The following is a 21,070-nucleotide window of genomic DNA, read 5'->3' as shown; positions in this document are numbered from 1 at the left end:
AATTACATGTTTAAACAGCTGCATTTCCTCTTTTGGAATCTTACAAACAAGTGTTTTTGAACACCTGTGATTCATCGTTAAATACCACTTCTAATCAAGTAGAGCTTCTAAATAAAAGAGATGCAACTATATCCCACTAAAATTAATCTGATTCCTATTCAGGTTCTGCAAGGACTCTCAGCATGCAGTAGTACATCACAAATGATAAATTATCCTGCTATCAATAACCTTAAGGATCCATCCTGAATAAACCTTAGACAACTTCTTTTATATTGTTTCAAGTCAGACACGCTCTGGAAGACTGGCACCAAAGCAGTTGATTGCAAGGATTTCCCTATGTTTAATTTTTTATGAACTTTTTAAATAAATTCCTTCAGAACAACAACAACAACAACAACAACGCTAGAAAAAATACAAGGGAACACATGAAATACAGGGCATATTTAGCCCAAACACATGGAATATCCTTGTGACAGTGCAGTGTATTTGACAGGGCATTTGACTGAGAGCTGGTTATGATCCTGGCTCAGCCACTAATCTATTAGCTGACCTCGGACTAGTTACATCAACTATCCGTGCTTCTGTTTAACCATCTGCCTTTTGTGTGTCTTGCCAGTTCAGACTGTGAATTCTTCAGGGACCATCTCATTATGTGTTTGTACAGCACGTAACAAAACAGGACCCCAATCATAGTTGAGCTCTTTAGGTATTGCCATTAACTGTTAATACTAAGTAGGCACAAAACAGTTAGATAATTCTGATTTTCCTCTGAAGTATTTGACAGTTGCAAGGACTGCAAGGCACCACTGTTCTCAACCATTGTTAAAACTTAGAAATTTGGGAAGAAAAGTATCATACATTGAGCTTGAGTCAAGATCTACACTTAAAACTTAGGGCTGGGTCTTCACTACGGGAAGATCGTCACTGCTGCAATCGATGCAGAGATTGCTTTGGCAAATCTAGCGAAGAGCTGCTAAATCGACAAAGCAGGGTGCTTTCCAGTAGTCCCCAGTACTCCAGCTTTCCGAGAAGAGTAAGGGAAGCTGACCAGAAAGTGTCTCCCATAGATGTAGTGCAGTGAAGACACCGGAGGTATGTCAACCTAAACTGTGTCGACTCCAGCTACATTATTCACGTAGCTGGAATAGTGTATCTTAGGTCAACTTATCCCCGTAGTGAAGACAAGCCCTTAGACAAAGACAGACATAGCTATGTCAGTCAGGGGTGTGGAAATGGGTAAATTGACACAATAATTCTTCCATTAACTTAGCTAGTCTGCTTGGGGAGTTGGATTAACTACAGCATTGGAAAACCCCTACGTCATGGCACTACAGCAACATAGCTGCAGTAATGCCCTCCTGCAGTGTGGATATGCCCTAAGTCTTGGTAGTAAGTGAAGGAGGAATAGGTTTTCTAATACACTGTCTGAAATGTGATGGTTCATGCATTTTTAATTGTATATTTTGTTAGTGATGCTTAGTTTAAATGCTTAATTAAAACAAATATTTTACGAGAGCTTTGAACTCTACCCTTTTAAGTAAATTCTTTCTGTAAAATGGTAATTTAAGAAGATTCAAAATAACTAAAAAACCACTTTAGGATTAGCACCCTTATTAACAGTCTTTAAAGAGAGCAAGTATTAAAGGACCTGGATATTTATTATCTTTCTATTTATCTAAATGGTGTTGATATCCTAACAAAGTCTGCATCTTTTAAAGAGCTGTGCAAGCAATATAAAAAACTCAAGTCTATTCACACAGACCACCCCCCATAACAATACACATATAAGATATTGTTTGATACTGTATAACCTTAACCTGAAGGTAGACATTGCATACTAATTGTTGAAAAATAACAAAAGAAAATAACACAATTACAATTTTTAAATATTTCTTGCATCTAAAGATAAATAGCAGAAATTCTAGCTATTTTTTCACTGGGAATGATCAGCTTAGGAAACCAGAGTTATGCATGAGAACTTGATTTTTCTGTCGAAAAAGTGAGCATACATTTTGTTTTAAATATAAACCTAGCATTTAATGCTACATCAATAGCCCCATGGGGTCAGCTAGGCAAAATTATACATTGTAACAGTAAAAAAAGAAATCCACCTCATAAACAAATGATGATAAAAACTCATCCCTATTGTGGTAAATCTATATTTTTCTTGAGAAAGTTCTTACATGTTTACAAACACAGCATTGTCAATATTCACAAACTGAAAACAGAAACCAAACTGGCAGTATTATTACTGACACCTAAATTGCCTGAAACAATTTTACTTGATACACAGTACTCTGCTTTGAATTTCCAAATGCAACCAAAAGATGAGTCCAATTATGACATCAGTACAAGCTCTCTTTCCAAGGGGAATGAAAGAACAGCAAATCCCAATGGATACACAAGTTCTGCAGCAGAGATGATGTAATATACAAAAATAGACATCCTCAGACAGAAGCTGAAACTTGGATAAACAGCACACTGCATACAGTTCTGAACTGCTTTGCTTTAATTTGCAATTGCGTGCCATTAACAGGAAGAAAGAATAATCTTTGTTTTTACTGACGCATTTCTGATTTACATTACCTATTTAATCCATCACCTGTATATTCTATGAAATAAAATGATAATTTTTTACATCCTGATTAAAAAACAGAAATACTTTAAAATACTGAAAAGACAGAAGTATATCCTGTTAACCAATTCTGAGGCTAGCAGGCCACAATTTCCTGGAAACTGCAGCACACATGGAACAGTACTGTATGTATGTATATTCACCTATTGTTCCTTGGCATCTCCACAGAAGACCATTGTATTGCAATTTCTAGACAAAGCAGGGTTAGCTAAAGCTGTACTAGTCTCAGAAATCCTTTGCTTTCTGGGCAAATGGCATCGCAACCCAGAATTTCCTCGTTTTTGTGAGTTTATGTCTCATTCTTAAAGATACACAGTCACTTATACAGTACATACATACACACACTTCAGAAATAAATAATTTTAATATTATATATACACATTTAGCATTTGATTATCTATGTTAGAGTAAGTTAATATATTTTATTCTAATAATCTCTGCAAATCTGGGATGATACCACCATGAAATTAGATTAAAATAAAGCTAGTTAAAAACAGAAGAATGTTTTAAAATTAAATACTGATTCTTTAAAAAAAAAAAAAAATTACTAGGTATAAATATTCTTCCTGATAAAAGACCCTGAAGGTTCTACAGCATTATGGACCAACCCTCACTCCTTTGCAGATAGACATAACCTTTAAATCATTTTAAATTTTTAAGTTTCAGATGTTATATAGACATTTATACAAATATGTATTCATGTACAAAAGTGTGGGCATTAAACCCTCTGAAAACTGTTAAAATTGTAAGCTTTCACTTTAAATTCCCCAGTGGTTTTCCTGGTCCTGCTTGCATGTTAGGAGGCTCTGTAAGGAAGTGTGTGATCTGGGATTAGCAGCAGTCTGCAGAGAACCAGCCTAGAGTAAGGTGGGGTGAGTTTGTGTCTGTTTCAGGGAGCAGCCTGCTTTGTCTTTGTTTTGGGGTTCTTGAGCATCACAGCTCTGAATGCTAAGAAATAAAGTAGTGTTATGTTGTAACCTTCCAGCAAGAGTATTGTTTTTTTCCGTGGGTATGCTGTGAACATAACACTTCCTGATCCATAGTCTCTTTATGCTTGCACCTTCCCAAATCCCTCACTGTATTCTTGCTTCATCTGTACAGCTCTGGCAACATATTTACTCATCTTCTGCAAATAAACTCTGTGAGAATGGAGGAACCACATATGAAATCAGCATTCTGGAATGAACACTCACACCTGATGTAAGAATTTTTAGTAAAAGAATCTATATTGAAATAAATAAATAAATGAATGAATAAGTAAAATATATTAGAAATTTGTTAAGATTATGGGGAATATGAAATTGAAGCTGTTGGGGTCTTGAAGAGACTAACAGTGTTTTTTTCATATTAACCTCATTTCTTGTGATTGATATAAAGTGCATGTGGGCTGACAAATCATGTTCTTAGATTCACTTTGATATAAAACTATGATGGCTGAAGTATTATATAAAAATCAAATTGGAAAGTCAGCTTTAAGTATATGACTATATTGGCATCAATTTACTGTACAGAATAAGGAGCACTGAAATTAGCAGACAGAACATTTGAGTTTAAAAGCAAGGTAATTGCATTAGTGAGGCATATTACAGTGCCATAAAGTCCGCATTGTTGATGAATATGCTTTGCATTCTTACCTATTAGAAGTGAATGCATTTTTAATTTCTTTAAGTTTGCTTTCTCTGTAATTGGGCTTAGTGTTCCTTTATGATACCCCTTTTCTAATCCCTCTAGTCTTTTATTCTGATCCTTTATTCTTTTCATGTGTGGTCATGGTGGCATTTCCCTGGGATCTGAACAGGGACTTTACCTCATTCCATATAGTCCTAGCTAAAATGCAGAGAAAGGCCCTTGACTCCTCAAGACAGGAATCAGGGCTGATCTAAAGAGGCATCACTTCCCTTAACTCTTCCAAAACTCAGTGTGTTAGAGGGTGCCCATGAACCCCATCACTTCCCTTAACTCTTCCAAAACTCAGTGTGTTAGAGGGTACACAGGAACCCCATCCATTGTAAGACTGGTAGCAATACATCTATAACCCCCATTCCCTACATCTATCTAATCCGTTGATATCCACACCTCCAGTTTAAACATTTTTTTCCATACAATTATACATCAAATCTTTTCCTCTTGTTTAAAATTTACATGTATGTGCTACTCCAAAAGCTCGATAACTAAGTAAACATTAGCAAATATCACGAGCATGTAGACTGTTCACTTTTTTAAAAGCTTGAGATATTCACAGTGTAGTTGGATCAGCCAGTCATGTAACTCTTATTCTTTTAATATTAAAATGTCTTGCCTAATATCATATAGGAAGCCTATGGCAGAGTCTGGAATAGAACACAGCTCTCCTGGGTTCTATTCCAATTTATTAAATACAAAAGAACATCCTTGGTCCTTAGCCTCAGTCATAGTCTATCCTGTGTGCTGAATGAAGCAGGAGTCCTGCAGAACAAAAAGTATATGATCATGTAATTAAACATTGTCATAATGCATACACGCAAGGCAGATAAATTAAGGTTACCCGGGCAACCTTAAACCTGGTGTCCCTAATCACGGAATGCTTGAATTTGCAACCTATAACATTTTTAAATGTAGTTTTCTGTATTTGATTTCCTAGGCTTTAGAAAAAGAAAAAACCCAAATTCCATCATATAGACTTCCACCGACACCACAGGGGTCATTAACAAGTACTTGAACCTAGGACCTTTAGACCCAAAGCAAACCTCTAAGCTGTTATCTTCTATGTGGCTCAACAAACAGAGTTAGATGCAATATACATTTTGGCAGTGGTTTACACCAGTTATTCTTAACCAGAGGTACCTCAAGGTCTTCTAGGGTACATCAACTCATCTAGATATCTGCCTAGCTTTATAACAGGCTACAACAAAAGCACTAGCAAAGTCAGTATAAACTAAAATTTCAGACAGACAATGACTTGTTTATATTACTATATATAGTATACACTGTATAGTATATATAGTATTTATATTCCAGTGGATTTATTTTATAATTATATGGTAAAAATAATGAAGTAAGTAATTTTTCAGTATTAGTGTGCTGTGACACTTTTGTATTTTTATGTTTGATTTGTAAGCAAGTAGTTTAAGTGAGGTGAAACTTGGGGCTATGCAAGGCAAATCAGACTCCTGAAAGGGGTATAGTAGTTTGGAAAGGTTGAGAGCCACTGGTTTACAAAACAATCTGCTAGACTAGCAGTTGAACGCCAGGATTCCTGGGTTCTATTTCTGGCTTTGGAGGGGAGTGGTTCTGGTTATAGAGAGTACAGATTTGATTTATTTATTCTGAAAGTGTTGCTGAAGATGAGACTTAGAAACTCCGTTCTGTTCCCAGTTCTGCTCAAAGTGGCCTTGTGTGAACTCTGATTTGCAAAACTGAGGGAGAGAGAGGGAATGATATTTGTCTAATGCCTAAGGGGTAGAAGGGCTGGCTCACTAATAAGGATTGAGAAGTTTATATAATTATTAAAAACCTTTAAGTGAAAGAGCAGAGACTAGAATGTATGACTCCCTACCCACCACTCCTTCCCATAGGCCAATGGAATCGCAACTACGGCCATCACATCTGGAGCTCAAGCTCAGTGGGTTGAGGAGCATGTTCAGTGCACTAGGAATTTTTCCAAAGACAATCAGCAGCTAGTTACTTAAAGCTTTATTGATTATGTTCAAATGGCAATTTTCAATCTTACAACTTGTTCCAATTTTCATGGGGACAGCAGAAGATATCTGTCTGACCCTAGCACTACCCCTCACAGCTTATGTTTATGCTACAAATCACGGATGTACTAGACCGTCATGGTTACAGGCCCAGCTGCACCTCTATTCCTTTGCAGTCTCTGGATGCAACCTCTTCAGATGTCAGGCCTCATGCCTTTACCTATTCCAGGTTATAATTCTGCAATTCTCCCACTCTTAGACCAAACCTAGGCCACAGAGCCTTGTGCATAGCTGTGTTTATTCTGTACCTGGGGACTGGCACATGAGGTTCTTCCTTTCAAGAGACTGAAACCATAGCTTACAGAATAATCTTCTAAAACCAAAATATTGTTTATTTTAGCAGTGGGAACAAAGCATGTAGGGAAAAAAAGGATTTTAGAACAAAAGCAATCTATATGAATATCTATCTTACCTAAAGGCTTACCATTCCACGATGGTAACCTAGGAACAGCCAACTTCTTCAGACACCCCAGCACATGCCTTTGTCAGCTCAGTTCCCCCAAACAATTCCCCTTCTCGAGAGTCCCTTTTTAAACTCTGCTACAATTCTCCTTCCTCTGAGGTATTCACAGGCCCTTTCCTCACCAGGCATTGTCTCCTAAGAACCCTCAAGTGTTTGTGAACATGTGGCTTATCTTGAGACATTCTTTTTCCTGTCTGCTTGTGTTTTCTTACAGACCCTATTAATCTAAACCAACATATTCAGACACTAAGCAAACATCAACACAGTTTTCATAAATTGTTACAGAGCAGCGCCAATTCTGGCACATGGGAACTAGAACACCTACAAAAATTGTACTTTGGTAAACCTAGCTAATTTTTCCTAATCTTATTAATGGAAATGGCTGTTTTTGCTAAGTTTTTAAAAAAATCTCAATAAGATATAAAGCATGAAAAATTTCAGCCCAAATGGTTAAAGTTTGGCAAAGCTATAAGCCACCAAAAATAAAGGCTTACAAGGGAAAATGCTTTGTTGAGCATCCCTAACTATAGGCAATCAGCTCTGACTATAATACATGCAAAGACACCAAAATCCCCATTTTAAGATCAACCTTAAGCATTCCACTGGTTAGTTAAAAATGCAGGAGTTTCACATTAATCTATCTGAAGCTATTACTAGAATATCTCTCCTACACTGTTCTATTCTGATATTCTTAAAAAAAAACTGTCTAGAAAACTACATTAATTTTTAAGGGCCAAACTTAAGATCAGAATCCTGATTTATTTCATATGATCATTTATATTTAAAACTATTAAGAAGGACTATTAAGCCAACATATTGTATCAATGATGAAGTATGTCCCCTCACATTCTAGTAAGAATTTGAACTACCATAGTTAACACTGGAATGTATTTCCCTACTATTACCGTGCATTTAGAGCTCAATTTTTACTCCACCTAAGTCATGGGGAGTTTTACCATTGATTTCAAAAGAGATGAGGACTGGGCTCCTAGAAAGATAAAAATATATCTTTATTGTTACAAAAAAGATGGTATTTCAGCACAACAGGCTATTTCACACCTAACAGCTTTGTAACAAACAGCACTGAAGCCCTTTTGATAATCCCAAAAGAACAAGAAACCTTCAAACACACCAATGAATTGAGTGCCAGTACAATAGTTCATTAGCAGTGTAGTGTAGGGTTAGCTAAAAAATAGTAATCAAATTTCTGGCCATAAGGTCAGAAGGATAAAGCAAAAAAAAAAAAAAAAATATTTTGCTCAAAGCAAGAATCTTAAAGAAACTTGTTCTTTTAATTTGTCAACCAAGCTCTACATACCAAAGGGATTTCTTTATGTTTTATATCACTAACTCAGTGGCACAAAATATACCAAATACATTCTTATAAAGTATCACATATAGTATATGCATAAGTGTTTTTTTTCCATTTGCATCAATGTAATTAAAAGTAAAATTTAAAATCATAAAGCATGGCATCTAGGTCTTCATAGTATGTTGGTACTTAAGAGCTGATCTGGGACAGAAATCCTACAATCTTTTAATTTTTGTTCAAGTGAGACAGGCTCCAATCTAGAACTTCGCTTATTCACTCAGACATGACTTTCCCGACAATGATTCTTCAACATGTTGTGGTAAGCCCATTCAAACTCCTTCCCCATTTCAATCAAGAGCACTGAAGAGTGCCGTAATAAAGTCTAATCTCACCGTCTCATGCTGAATCAAACAGCAACAAAATGGCAAAAGCAAAGCCTACAAATTTTCAGCTAACAAAATTTCCACTGCCTACTTTTTCATTTCCCCAACTTATTTTCCTGACCTTACGAAGTGCAAGGGCAGAACAGCTACAAATGGACTTTGTTTTTGGAACCAATACAGAAGTCTAATAAGTTATCTATCCTGAGGAAATACATAAATGCATTCTGTTAAATATACTATTTTCTTTATTTCTGTGCTTTGCACATCATCCTCCAGTGATATCACCTCAATCTTGTGATGTCATGAAGGCAAGGAAGAAGGTAAATTACAGTAGATCAAAGATATGAACAGCAGAGTTACAGTCTGACTGGTCAACCGGACACCATGTAAAACCAGAAGTAACCAATCAGGCAGCAGCGGAGACCCAAAAAAAGCAAATATAGTACTATGCCTGTATTGCATCTTAAAGATAGGCACATCTGGGCTGCCTGTCCCCTTACCCCCACCCACTTACAGATTCACAGGTGAAGCTGTGAGCCCTCACTGCCAACTCAAGGCAGTCAGAGCAAGAGCGGTACTGGGGTCTGCGATGCTTTCATGTGAGCTATGGCTGCTGTTTTCACACACACCCCTTGGGAGGGAGGTTGCTGTTTTCACCACTCCTAGTCCCCCCACTGTGAAGGAGATGCACTGTTTTGACCATCACCACCTTTCCCAGCCCACCGCAGTCACGGGACAAGCTTGCCCCAGCAGGGAAAGAAGCTGCCTGCAAGGAAGCTGCCTATGGAACCTGGAGCTGGAGCTGAATTTTGTCAGTCACGGAACATTTCAGTTACAGACAACCTCCATTCCTGAGGTGTCTGTAACTCTGAGGGTCTACTGTAATCAGGTTAAGGAGACTGTGTACTGTCACCAAATCCTGCATTTATTTTAAGTATTCCCACTATAGAAGAAATTCAGAAAACATCAATAAAGAAAACAAAGGTAGGACATAACACTGCATTGGTATTATGACACAATTAGTCACACTGGAAACTTACAAGTAAAACTGTTAGTGGACCATACGTATAAATTACAATACCTGAGGTTTAGTGCATTCCTGTGAGCCAAAATGAAATGAATGCCATATAGGAAGAAAGGAAAAGATGAACATTATCAGACATGCTATAGTACATACCACCATCAGATAATGTTAAAATTATTTTAAGGTGAGTCCTGTTCCTTGATAAATTGGCTGTTTGTGTAAATGTTCTGTAATCCGTGCAACAATTAAACATAACGCATTTAGCTTTATTTACAATTTTTGCAAAGCATTGTCATGCATTTTCTATTTTATAACGATCTATATAATTTCATCTACATTTTCACTATAGCCAACTTCCTACAGAAATGCTATTTTGCATGTCATTTTTTGACTATTATGAACACTAACTTTTTAGGTACACAATCACTTGGGCCAATGTGAAGTAAAATATTGATAATCTTTCAGCAAACATTTCAGTGATGTGGTAAGGAAGGAACTTGTATAAAATAAAATTAAAGAATCTAGTTTACTCTAAAGCTATGCAAACTATTTTCTGGATGAAGTTATTTTATTTTATTTTATTTATTTTTTATTTTTGATCTTAATGTATTTAACACGCAAATCAAAACATACCCACAATGGACACTAAATTAGATCATGCAGCTGAAGACTAATCCAATATACTTGACCATTCATTTCATATGGGGGTTTTCAAAATCTTTTTTTCAAAATGTGTTAGTTTATTCATGCCAATTTCTAAATTTTAGATAACTGAAGGCCTGATCCTGAGAGCTGCTGACTAATGGGAATTGTGAAGGGTCAGAACCTCTCAGGAGCTGTACTAAAATAATGCGCTTTGCATTCCTATCAGTTTCAGAGAATACATTTCAGTACCATTTAAAGACACATTTAGATTTTCAAACAATTTTGATTTTAAAACAAACAAAAAGCCTTTTGGGTGGCCAAAAGGCAGGAAAGTGAGGAAGCAACAACCTACACAGATGTGACAGACTGGAAAATGCAGTATATAGAATATAAATAATATCAATGTGATTGGAATATAAAAATGAAGATTGTTTTTATTTTTATAGTGCTTGGTAAAGTCTTCAATTTCAATAACTTCAATTTGAACTTGCTGCTCTTAATATTTTCCCCCAAAAGGATCTCAAGTAATTAAAATAATTAATTTAAATTATACATTGATTTTTTACAAAAAATAATTTAAATGTCAGTAATTAATTCAGGTTTTACTGACTGTCTACCTGGCAGTCTCATAATGTATTTCCCAACAGACTTGTAAATTCATTATGAACTTAAACAGAATGATTAACGATGAGCTTTTGCTCTTATTACTGGATTTAAATCTACACCAACCCCTTACCTATTCTTAAAAAGTAATTTATACAACAGGTGTAGATTAGATGTATAAAAGTTACATCTATTAAAAAAAAACCAAAAAAAAAAACAAAAACCAACAATTCCTTCCTCCACATGACCCAAATATCCTTGCCACATAAAGGTGGTTTGTGACAAACTAGTATAATCTCTTATCTTAAAACTGCAAAAGAGTTATATGAATGAGTCAAATGAAATGACTCAACTCAGAAATAAATAATAAATTTGGAAAAAATCAAAATTGCACAGAACATTAAACCATTAAAAGGGGCCTGTTGTATAAACAAAAAACATAAAGTGTTGATGTAAGATATATTTATTTAACACACAAGGAAAAATCTCTAAAAGTGGATGTAATCAAACATCTACACATTTTCAGTCATGCAATGGATTACAACAAGGAATTGGCAACAAGTAAAGGAATATGGATGGAGAAAATGAGGGAAAAAAACACTACTTCAAATCAGACACAGCATTTTTAAAACAATCAAGCCCTGATTCTACAAACACTTGTGTGCTTGAGTAACTTTATACTCAATATGACCAATCACATGCATAAAGTTATCTATGTATATACCAGTATATTTTTGTAGGTTCAGGGCCATAAAAAAAAAAAGCTGAATACAGGATCTGAAGGCCACTTACTTTTCTGAATATTTTGTATGCTGCTGAAGTTAACACCAAAACTAATTACTCTTATCCTAGTAGACCCCTCTTCAACAGAAAAATAAAATAATCCAACAAATAATTTTGTAGAACACCTTTAAAATATTAGTACTTATGATCTTTCATCTTTTATGAAGGAAGCCTATAATTTTGAATCTGTAAAATTACACAAAAACTATTTTGAAAAAAGTTCTGACGATGCTTTGTCTGACCATACAGGACAGACTGCAGTATTTCGCTCTGGGCAAAAATGTCATGGTTCAGACTGATACTTCTGGTCTCATATTAGTCAGCAATAAAAGTTAGTTTAATATTCCCAGCTCTGGGTCTTGCATAGAGAAATGACAAGCCAAATCATGGACGACTACTATCACAATGCATAGGAATACTGTACACCAAAATATATTACATTTTCAATTACTGAAGGGAAATTTGAATCACATGTATTAGGTAACTGATTTGTTTCAAAGTTGCCAGAAATGACTGGATTAGTGAGTAAAGATATGTGCTGTCCTCTTGCCAGCATTGTTTAACAACAATAAATGTGCAACAAACTAAGTGTTCTTAACTCTCAATCTGAGTTGTGAAGTAAATTACATGGGCACACGCACACGCTTTGGGCCAAATTCACTGATACCCTAAGGAGACATTCCCACACAGAATTCCACCTGCTTAGGCCAGCAGTGAATTCGACCTTTCAGGTGATTATTGTTGTAAAAATGTTCTTCCCTTGTCTTGTATTTAAAACAAATATAGGTAACTTACCGTATGATAACCTCTAGGTAAAGGTGGCTTCCCCACAGGATAAGGATCCACAGTATCAATAATAGTTTGTCTTTCTCCTTTTTGATTGATTTTCCTAAATCTCCTTCGGGATTGTCTATGGGAAGCTTGACGCTGGAAATATTCTTCATTTTCATCCATGTAGTCCACCTATAATAAAATAAATACAATGAAGGGTCATTTCCCTACAAATTAAAGTTCCTGCATATTCTGCAATAAAACAGAAGCCTATCTTTTCGTCTGCTCTTAGCTTTTATTTTAGACAATCTTTAAGTATAAGTGTCACTACTACTGAACAAGCCCACTTTAGTTTAATTTTTAAGGGCCATACTTTAGTTTAAAATTTAGTTTATGAAAGGGCACTTTGAACTCCATTTCAGAGAACGTGGTTGGTTATGAATTTCCTGCATTTTCCAACAGTGAAAAGCATGAACTCGGTGCCAAGAAATCAAATGTCCGCAGGGATGAGAAAGAACAAGTATTACTATGAAAAGAGTTATTGAGCAGACACTTTCACATATTATACAAGTGCCTTACTCTATTTAAAAAAAAAAAAAAAGTTAACATCCTTTTCCTCAATTTTTATTCTTACACAGTGATGTTTTTGTCTATGCAATAAACTGGCAAATAAAGCTCTCTCATGGGAAGGAACTTGTAGCTTTCCTACAGAGTTCAATGGGTCATACTGGGACCTTCCACTCCCATCCTGCCTCTCTTCAATAGGCAACACAGTTTGAATTATGTATTTTAAATATTTTGAGACTTTTAAAGAGGAATTTTCACATCAGAGAAATTTGAAAAAGATTAAATTTACATAAAAAGAAATTTTATTTGTAATAATAGGAAAGGAAAAAAAAACAGAACATTTCTAGTAGGTGAGTGTATGAATAAGGAATTTCCCGCTCAGCAATATCAATAACATCTCTCTGGTCTGGAGGCTGCAGCAAAGTCGCAGTCATGTTACTACATAGTAATAAATTGCTATGAAAAATGTTTTTACAATTCAGAATTCTGACTTTCATGCAAGATAAGAAAGTTGTAGTAACTTGGCTTTTTGTATCTTTCTCCCCTGTGCCCATCTTACTGCTGAAACACCATCATTTCATGCTAGAATTACACCACATCTACAAGGAAGCAGAAAGTGGCAAAAACTGTCTAGTATTGTCCTTGTGTGCAGATTAAATCCATTCACATAACTCAATCTGTATCCCAAGGCCAAAAAGATTATTCCCCAAGAGAAATAGGAAATAAGTAGTGGTAGGTGGGTTACGAAAAGAAGATGATGACAAACTACCACCATGCAGGTGATTTTTTCCTTGTCACGTTTCTTTTCACCATCTATACAAATGAAACACCATTACATTCTGCTGACATGACAAGAAGTTTTAATAAGAACTAGTCCTACCCTAACCAGGTGTATAAAGTATGACTAAACATAAACTATTAAGGGTATGTCTACAGCACAATTCAACACTTGTGGCTGGCCCATGCCAGTGACTCATACTCGCAGGGCTTGGGCTAATGGGTTGTTAACTGCAGGGTAGATGTTCAGGTTTGGGCTGCAGCCCAAGCTCTGGGACCCTCTGACCTCATAGGATCCTAGATCTCAGGTTCCAGCCCAAACCCAAAAGGTCTATACTACAATTAAACAGCTTTGCCTGAGCAAGCTGACACAGGCCAGCCATGGGTTTTTAATCGCAGTGCAGACATACCCATAGACACTTATGGTATGCAACAGATGTGTGGTGATGACTTGGTAGCTGCTCCACATGTTGTCCTCTGAATATTGAGTTCTTTCCATTCCAAGTGCAGTCAGTCCTCCAAAAGGTTGGGCCAAAGTATACTTCAAAGGTTTAACTAAGAGGTTCCAAAGCTGTTCTTATTCACGAGCTACTTTGGATGGATTGTCAGCTAAGTGCTCTCATCCAACACCCACCACAGGCCCTTCTCATCATGCCTTACCACAACTGCAGCTTTTTTTTTTCAGGTTTCTTTTCCCTGTCACTCCACTAGGTCCCTTTTCTTATTTTTTCTGTCCTTTCCTCCCCGCCTCCCACATTTTGTGTCCCTCATTTTCCTCCAACCCATCAAAGAGCTGTGTACCAAAGGCATTCATTGGTACCACCCAAAGCTAAAGATGGGTAACATAGCAGCAGGAATTGGAGATAGCAAGCTGCTCCTGGAACCTGCAACCACATAGACAAGGTACAATGGGAACAGGGAGACAAAGTGGGTGGATTCACACCTTGAAAGGAGCTGACTGCCACTTTCCCCACAGCAGAATTATGGGGTTTGGACTGGAGGGCGGGGGTAGGAACAGGCATTTCTCATTTCTACTTCCCTCTATGCTGTGAAGTCATTAAAATAAAATGCATCAAAGTTTTATTAGCAGGATGGCGACAGAGGACAAGGTAAACTGCTATTACACAACCAAAGTATTAATTTAGAGCAAGGGTCTCAAAGTCCCAGACTACCAGCAATCTGTGGCCCGAGAACCTGCCCAATGTGACCTGCGGGGCTCCAGCAATTTTGGGGCCGGGTCTCTCCCTTAGCACCACCTGCTGCCACGCACTCCCTTACCCTCCACCCCTTGAGAGTCCTCCAGGTGATTTAAAATGGCCCGAGGCCCCGTTCATCACCGGCAGCGCAGTGGAGCAGCTTCCTGCGCACTTGCTCCATGTGGCTGCTGGCCCCTCCCTGCGGTCCTAGGGTAGGGCTGTGCCTCCGTGTGCTGCCCACACCCCTGCACCTAATGGAAAACTGCAGGGGCAGTATCTAGGGGTAGCAGCATACAGAGGCCCCCTGGCCCACCCCACCTTGGAGCCCCAGGTAAGTGCCACACTCCCCAACCCTCTCCCAGAGCCTGCATCCCCTCCCACACACACCCCCAGCCCCTAAACTCCCTCCAAGAGCATGCAACCCCTTCCACTTCCCACACACCACCTCCCACCCCTAACTGCCTCCCAGAGCCTGCAACCCCACTCCCTACCCCAGCTCAGAGCCTGCACCCCAACTCCATTCCAGAGCCTGCACTTCCCCCACCCAAACCTCCTCCCAAAGCACAACTTCTCACCCCTTCTGCACCCAAACTCCCTCCCAGAGCCTGGACCCCTACCCCAGACTTCCTCCCTCACCCACACTCTCTCCCAGAGCCTTAGGCAAGTGGGGGGCAGAGTTTGGGGGGGCAGAATTTGGGGGTGGGTTCTGGGTGACATGAGTGATATTACTGGCCTGCTGGGAGGATTTGAGGACTGGCACTGGCCCTAAGGTAATCTGAGCTTGAGACCCCTGATTCAGAGTAAAAGTGACAAAGAATTAAAAAAACCTGAAGACTAATGGACAGGAGTGGCTCCAGGCATCAGCACACCAAGCTTGTGCTTGGGGCGGCTAGCCGCGGGGGGCGCTCTGCTGGTCGCCGCAAGGGCAGAAGGCAGGTTGCCACTGGTCCCGCGGCTTCGGTGGACCTCCTGCAGGCGTGCCGCCGAATCTGCAAGGCTAGGGACCTCCTGCAGGCAAGCCGCCAAGGGCAGCCCGCCTGCAGTGCTTGGGGCAACAAAATACCTAGAGCCGCCCCTACTAATGGATATACATTTTAAATAAGTTAGAAAGTTACACTTTGTGTGAAAGCTATTCTTTAATGCTTCTAAAAGTCAGGACATTTGGATCTCCATCCTTGGAGGTTTTTAAGAGCAGGTTAGACAATAACCTCAGGGATGCTCTAATACTTAGTCCTGCCTTGAGTGCAGGGAACTGGACTAGAAGACCTCTTGAGGTCCTTTCCAGTCCTATGATTCTACGATATACTGCAGGTATGAATAACTCATTTCTTCTACAATACTGCCTAATTCACTAATCCTGATTTCTAAAACATCTCCAGTAAATACAGATGGCATTATTTTCAGCAATTGAATATGATTGCCCTGCATTTGGATAATATGGAGCACGGATAATATGGTGTTTGGATAATTTGGTGTATGGCTATATGATGGATTATGTCTGTGTTATGGTCTGAATACCACATCCTTCAGAAAGAGAGCAAAAGCATTTACTCTCTCCTGTCATGAAGGTGTATCTATTTGGATGATGTGCCCAATGACACTTATGGAAGTGTTGAATTTGAGAACCCTCTGGGGAATAAAGCTATTCTACACTAGACCACAGCAGGTGTTCTAAATGACAAATATGTCTTTATACTAGTGATGCCGACAACATTTTAACTATAATAGTAAAAGAAATCCCTAAACTGTATTTTCAAGCCTGACATGTCTGGAATAAAACAGAATTTAATCATCAACTGTTAATAATTCTTAAACTAAACTCAGTATCAGTTTTAAACAAAGATGCAAAATTACCATGTCACAAATACTCGTGGCTAATCATAGCTGCCATCTCTACTTCAAATATGATTGTCTTATCCTTACAGGCATTTTTTAAATTGACTGTTTTTAAACTTGTAGATTATCATTATTGAAAGATTTATTTCATTCATTTAATTAAATGGCATTTCCAACTTTTGTGCTATATATTATGATTGCAAACTAGGGCACTGAATTAAAGAAAACCACACACTAAATTTAGAACTACCTTACACTGAGTATAGTATAGACAATTCAAAGTAATTTCAAGCACTACCTAATTTTGTTTATTCTTAATGAGAACTTGAAAGTGTAATTTAATTTGAAAAAATATTGTTTGAAAGAAGTGGGCACCACAATCTTACCACAATCATTTCAGATGGCTCTAAAACAATGCATTCACAGCCACGCCTGAAGCTTCCTGCAGAACGCTTGCCAAAACTGAGGAAGAAAAACACCCAATCAAAACAAAATCAAAACTGTAATACAACTCAAGAAAGTATTGAAAAACTCCCCAGAAACTTAAAAAGACATAAAAAATACACATATGCCCAGAGTAAAATTTTCGTGCACATTTCCCCCCCCTTTGATTAACTGATGGCAATGCCAATAAACTTTTGATTTGTAGAATTTAGGAAGAATTGTTTGTACAGCACATAGCACCACGAGGGCTCCTAGGCGCTAAGATAGCTATAGTAGTAGCAATAAATTGTACATATGAAACAGTTACATTGATATATATGCAAATAACCAAGTCACAATGTACAAAATTACACCAATATCAAAGAGGCTTTCTAACACCTATATCTTCTTTATAGTTAAATGTAATGTGCTACGTTTAAAGATACTTCTTATAGCTGAATGGATGGGGTTAGAAAGCTTTTCAGCTTTTTACCACATACCCTTCCTTATAATAATGTCATATGTTGATTCTCCATTGCTTTCTACAAGAAAAAACAGAGTATGACTGTAATGAGAAATAGTTTAAATATTTGCCCATTTAAAGGAATAGGAGCATATAGATAGATCTCGAAATGCTATACAAGACTTAAAAGTTGCATTTGGTGTCAAAATGTTACATTATATTCACACATTGCTGGATGTAATTTTTTTTTTTAAATACACTGAAATGTGATAAAATTGCAAATGGCTGTACCTATGATAGCAATAAAATATTTTGCTGTAATTACAGATATAGTATAAAGAAATACACTGAATGCCATGTATTAACACAAGACAGCATAAGATCTTAGGACCCACACCATCAGGATGGAAAGCTGGCTTGAACAACCTGGAGACTGACCCCTTCCATTGGGGAATTCCTGGACAGTGTATTGATGGTACAGTCAACTTGATGCTGCCCCTGATAGGAGATACTCTGAGTTAGGAGGGGGAGTGGCTGGAACACCATTAGATCTTCAAGTCCTAGACCAGTGGAGCAGCTGTTGGGGGCCTTTACAAGCTGGCATAACAGTGATCCAGTTTGTGCCAGAAGCAGAATTGCTCTTTACCCTTTCTGCTGCTTGACCCCAGGATTATGGGAAGGGATATGGAAAGATAAGGACATCTGCTCCACTTCCTACATTCCTGCACTGGAAAAAGATTGTCCAGATTCTAGCACCTGGTCCTTGATATTCAAATCAAATATTTTGCTGGTGATGTCCAACTTCCTTGAACTAAAGTGATCCAGCCACAAAGTTTTCCAAAATACTGAATCTCTTTTTCAGGATGTGCACTCTGACAAGACTTTTGAGGTTGTCTTACATGTTAAAAATGCATAGTATGTATGTGTGTGTATATATATATATATACACACACACACACACCTGTACCCCGATATAACGCTGTCTTCGGGAGCCAAAAAATCTTACCATGTTATAGATGAAACCGTGTTATAACTAACTTGCTTTGATCCACCAGAGTGTGCAGTCCCGTTCTCTCCCCCGCCCGCTTTACCGCATTATATCCAAATTCCTGTTATATTGGGTCACGTTATACCAGGGTAGAGGTGTATGTATTATTATTTTTTTTTGGCAATGTAGTGCCCAAAGTAATAAAGATGGCTTTTTTCAAAAGCTTGAAAAAAAATGTTGTACTTCTCTCATCAAAACAATTTTATCCAACAAACCTCAAAATTTTCAATAAACATTCTCCACGTCAGAAGAGTATCATAAATTTGAGTGGAAAGATGGGGATTAAAGACATTTTTGGAAAAGGATATCAAAAATCAAGCTTACTGTCCCAACCTTAAAAACAGAGTTTGTAATGTAATTCCAGACTTTGAGATTGTGCCTATTTATCTGTTACACAACAATGCTGCTATGCATCATTTACAGTTTTATTTAAAAAAAAAAAGTATGCCAAGTAATGCTTTCTTGATTTTTCTCAATTTCATAATGAGGCTAACTAGGAACTTAATAGGTCATTCTGAATGGTATTTCTAGTGAATCTACTGCTACGCTACCACCCTGCAGGGTGATTAGTAAAGAATGAAAAATGTCACTTGTTGTCCAAACGGTGATTCATGCACAACAGCATTTCAATAGCTTGCAAAGAAGGCAGTCAAATATTGAAAAGTAATACCAGCTGTGCTCCTTCACCATAACAATGTACATATTGAATGGTACATGAGATTTTTACAATAGACAATGATTTTACAAAATACTGAGCCGTTTTAAAGATTCAATAATAAAAAAAATCTAAAATCTGCTCAATAAGATGCACATATTTCCAGAGGCAAAGATAAGCATTCTTCTATTACCAAATACTAAAAGAATGCGTGCTCCCTTACTCATCAACCCATTCTTGAATTTTATTCAAGTTGCAGCTACCTTTAAAGGAAGAAGGGAAAATTAAACCATTACTTCATTAATTCTTTGAAAAAATGCCTTTAGAATCTAAACTATTTGATTTTTTTATCATCACCCACACCAATAACCAAATCTGCTACATAAAAAAATCTCAGGACAAAAAAAACACCTAATCAATTGACTGTAAACAAGATGTGGTGGCAAGAATATAACTTTGTATCCTAACTGGAAAAATCAATCAAGGTAAGATCTCTATGTTTCCCTATCATACCTCAAAAAGATTGATTTCTAACAGCACAGTTTTTACTCTAGGTTAGAAATCTGTTCCTGTCACTAGGTTTTTAAACATAACCTTGAAGTAACGTTTTTTAATACACCAGAAAGGGAAACAAATACTTGCTTTTCCACTCTACTCTTGCCCCTCTTCTTCTGGAGTTTTTTTGCTGTCTCTTATGGAGAGGAGCTTTTAGTTCTCAGCCACTGAATTTGGCCTGACATCACCCTCTTGCCTAATTTAAGTTTTAGGAAGACAACACATTCCAAAACTCACTCCTGCTTACTTATCACAAGTCTGAATTACCTGCAAAGGCTTTAACTCACAGCATAAGGGAGCCGTCAATGCATTAAGGCAGAAAGCATGCACTGAATCAACACTTGTGAAAAAAATTCCAGTTGTTAAAAGGCACAATACCTACTAATAATAGGATAGGATGTTAGGAACTGACCATCAGTATATTTACCAAAGTTTTGCTGTTGCACTTAGGAATTATCACTAAATATGTATACAGTTAAACCATATTGAATTACTCACATTCCTATAAGCAACAGGGAATATACCCTTGGCACTTAAATAATAGAATTAGGGCTGTGCATTAATCAGTTAACTCGCATGATTAACTCAAAAAAAATAATGGCAATTAAAAAAATTAATCACACTTAATCGCACTGTTAAACAACTGAATACCAATTGAAATTTATTACATATTTTGGATGATTTTCAAATATATTGATTTCTATTACAACACAGAAAACAAAGAGTACGAAGCTCACGTTATATTATTTTTATTACAAATATTTGCACTGTAAAAATGTTAAATAAAAAATAATATTTTTAAATTCACCTCATACAAGTACTATAGTACAAATCTCTTTATCGTGAAAGTATAATTTACAAATGTAGATTTCTTTTTTGTTTCATAACTGCACTCAAAACAAAAACAATGTCAAACTTTAGAAGCTACAAGTCCACTCAGTCCTACCTCTTCTTCAGCCAATCGCTAAGACAAACAAGTTTGTTTACATTTATGGGAAATACTGTTGCCTGCTTCTTATTTACAATGGCACCAGAAAGAGAACAGGCATTCGCATGGCACTTTTGTAGAAGGCATTGCAAGATATTCACATGCCAGATATGCTAAACACTCGTATGCTCCTTCATGCTTTGGACACCATTCCAGAGGACATGCTTCCATGTTGATGATGCTTGTTAAAAATAATAATGCGTTAA

The 21,070-nt window shown here is 37.3% G+C and overlaps 1 protein-coding gene across 6 annotated transcripts in view; it reads right to left on the bottom strand.

The window, feature by feature from the left end:
- Positions 1-21,070, bottom strand: part of RAPGEF2 (Rap guanine nucleotide exchange factor 2) — a 324,533-nt gene that overhangs the window by 130,919 nt on the left and 172,544 nt on the right. For 4 of the 6 annotated variants that reach the window (XM_032803442.2, XM_032803445.2, XM_032803447.2 and 1 more), the window contains exons 5-7: positions 17,119-17,194; positions 12,381-12,548; positions 9,612-9,629 (exon numbers count right to left, since the gene is read on the bottom strand). In XM_032803442.2, the coding sequence (XP_032659333.1) occupies positions 9,612-9,629; positions 12,381-12,548; positions 17,119-17,194 (262 nt within the window). The remainder of the gene's footprint in view (positions 1-9,611; positions 9,630-12,380; positions 12,549-17,118; positions 17,195-21,070) is intronic. The other 2 variants (XM_032803443.2, XM_032803446.2) reach the window with 1 other exon arrangement.

The sequence above is a fragment of the Chelonoidis abingdonii genome, chromosome 5 (assembly GCF_003597395.2).
Source record: "Chelonoidis abingdonii isolate Lonesome George chromosome 5, CheloAbing_2.0, whole genome shotgun sequence".
In the NCBI taxonomy this organism is placed as follows: Eukaryota; Metazoa; Chordata; order Testudines; family Testudinidae; genus Chelonoidis; species Chelonoidis abingdonii.
The sequence above is the reverse complement of the archived record's forward strand: the minus strand, read 5'-3'. Positions and strand labels throughout refer to the sequence as shown.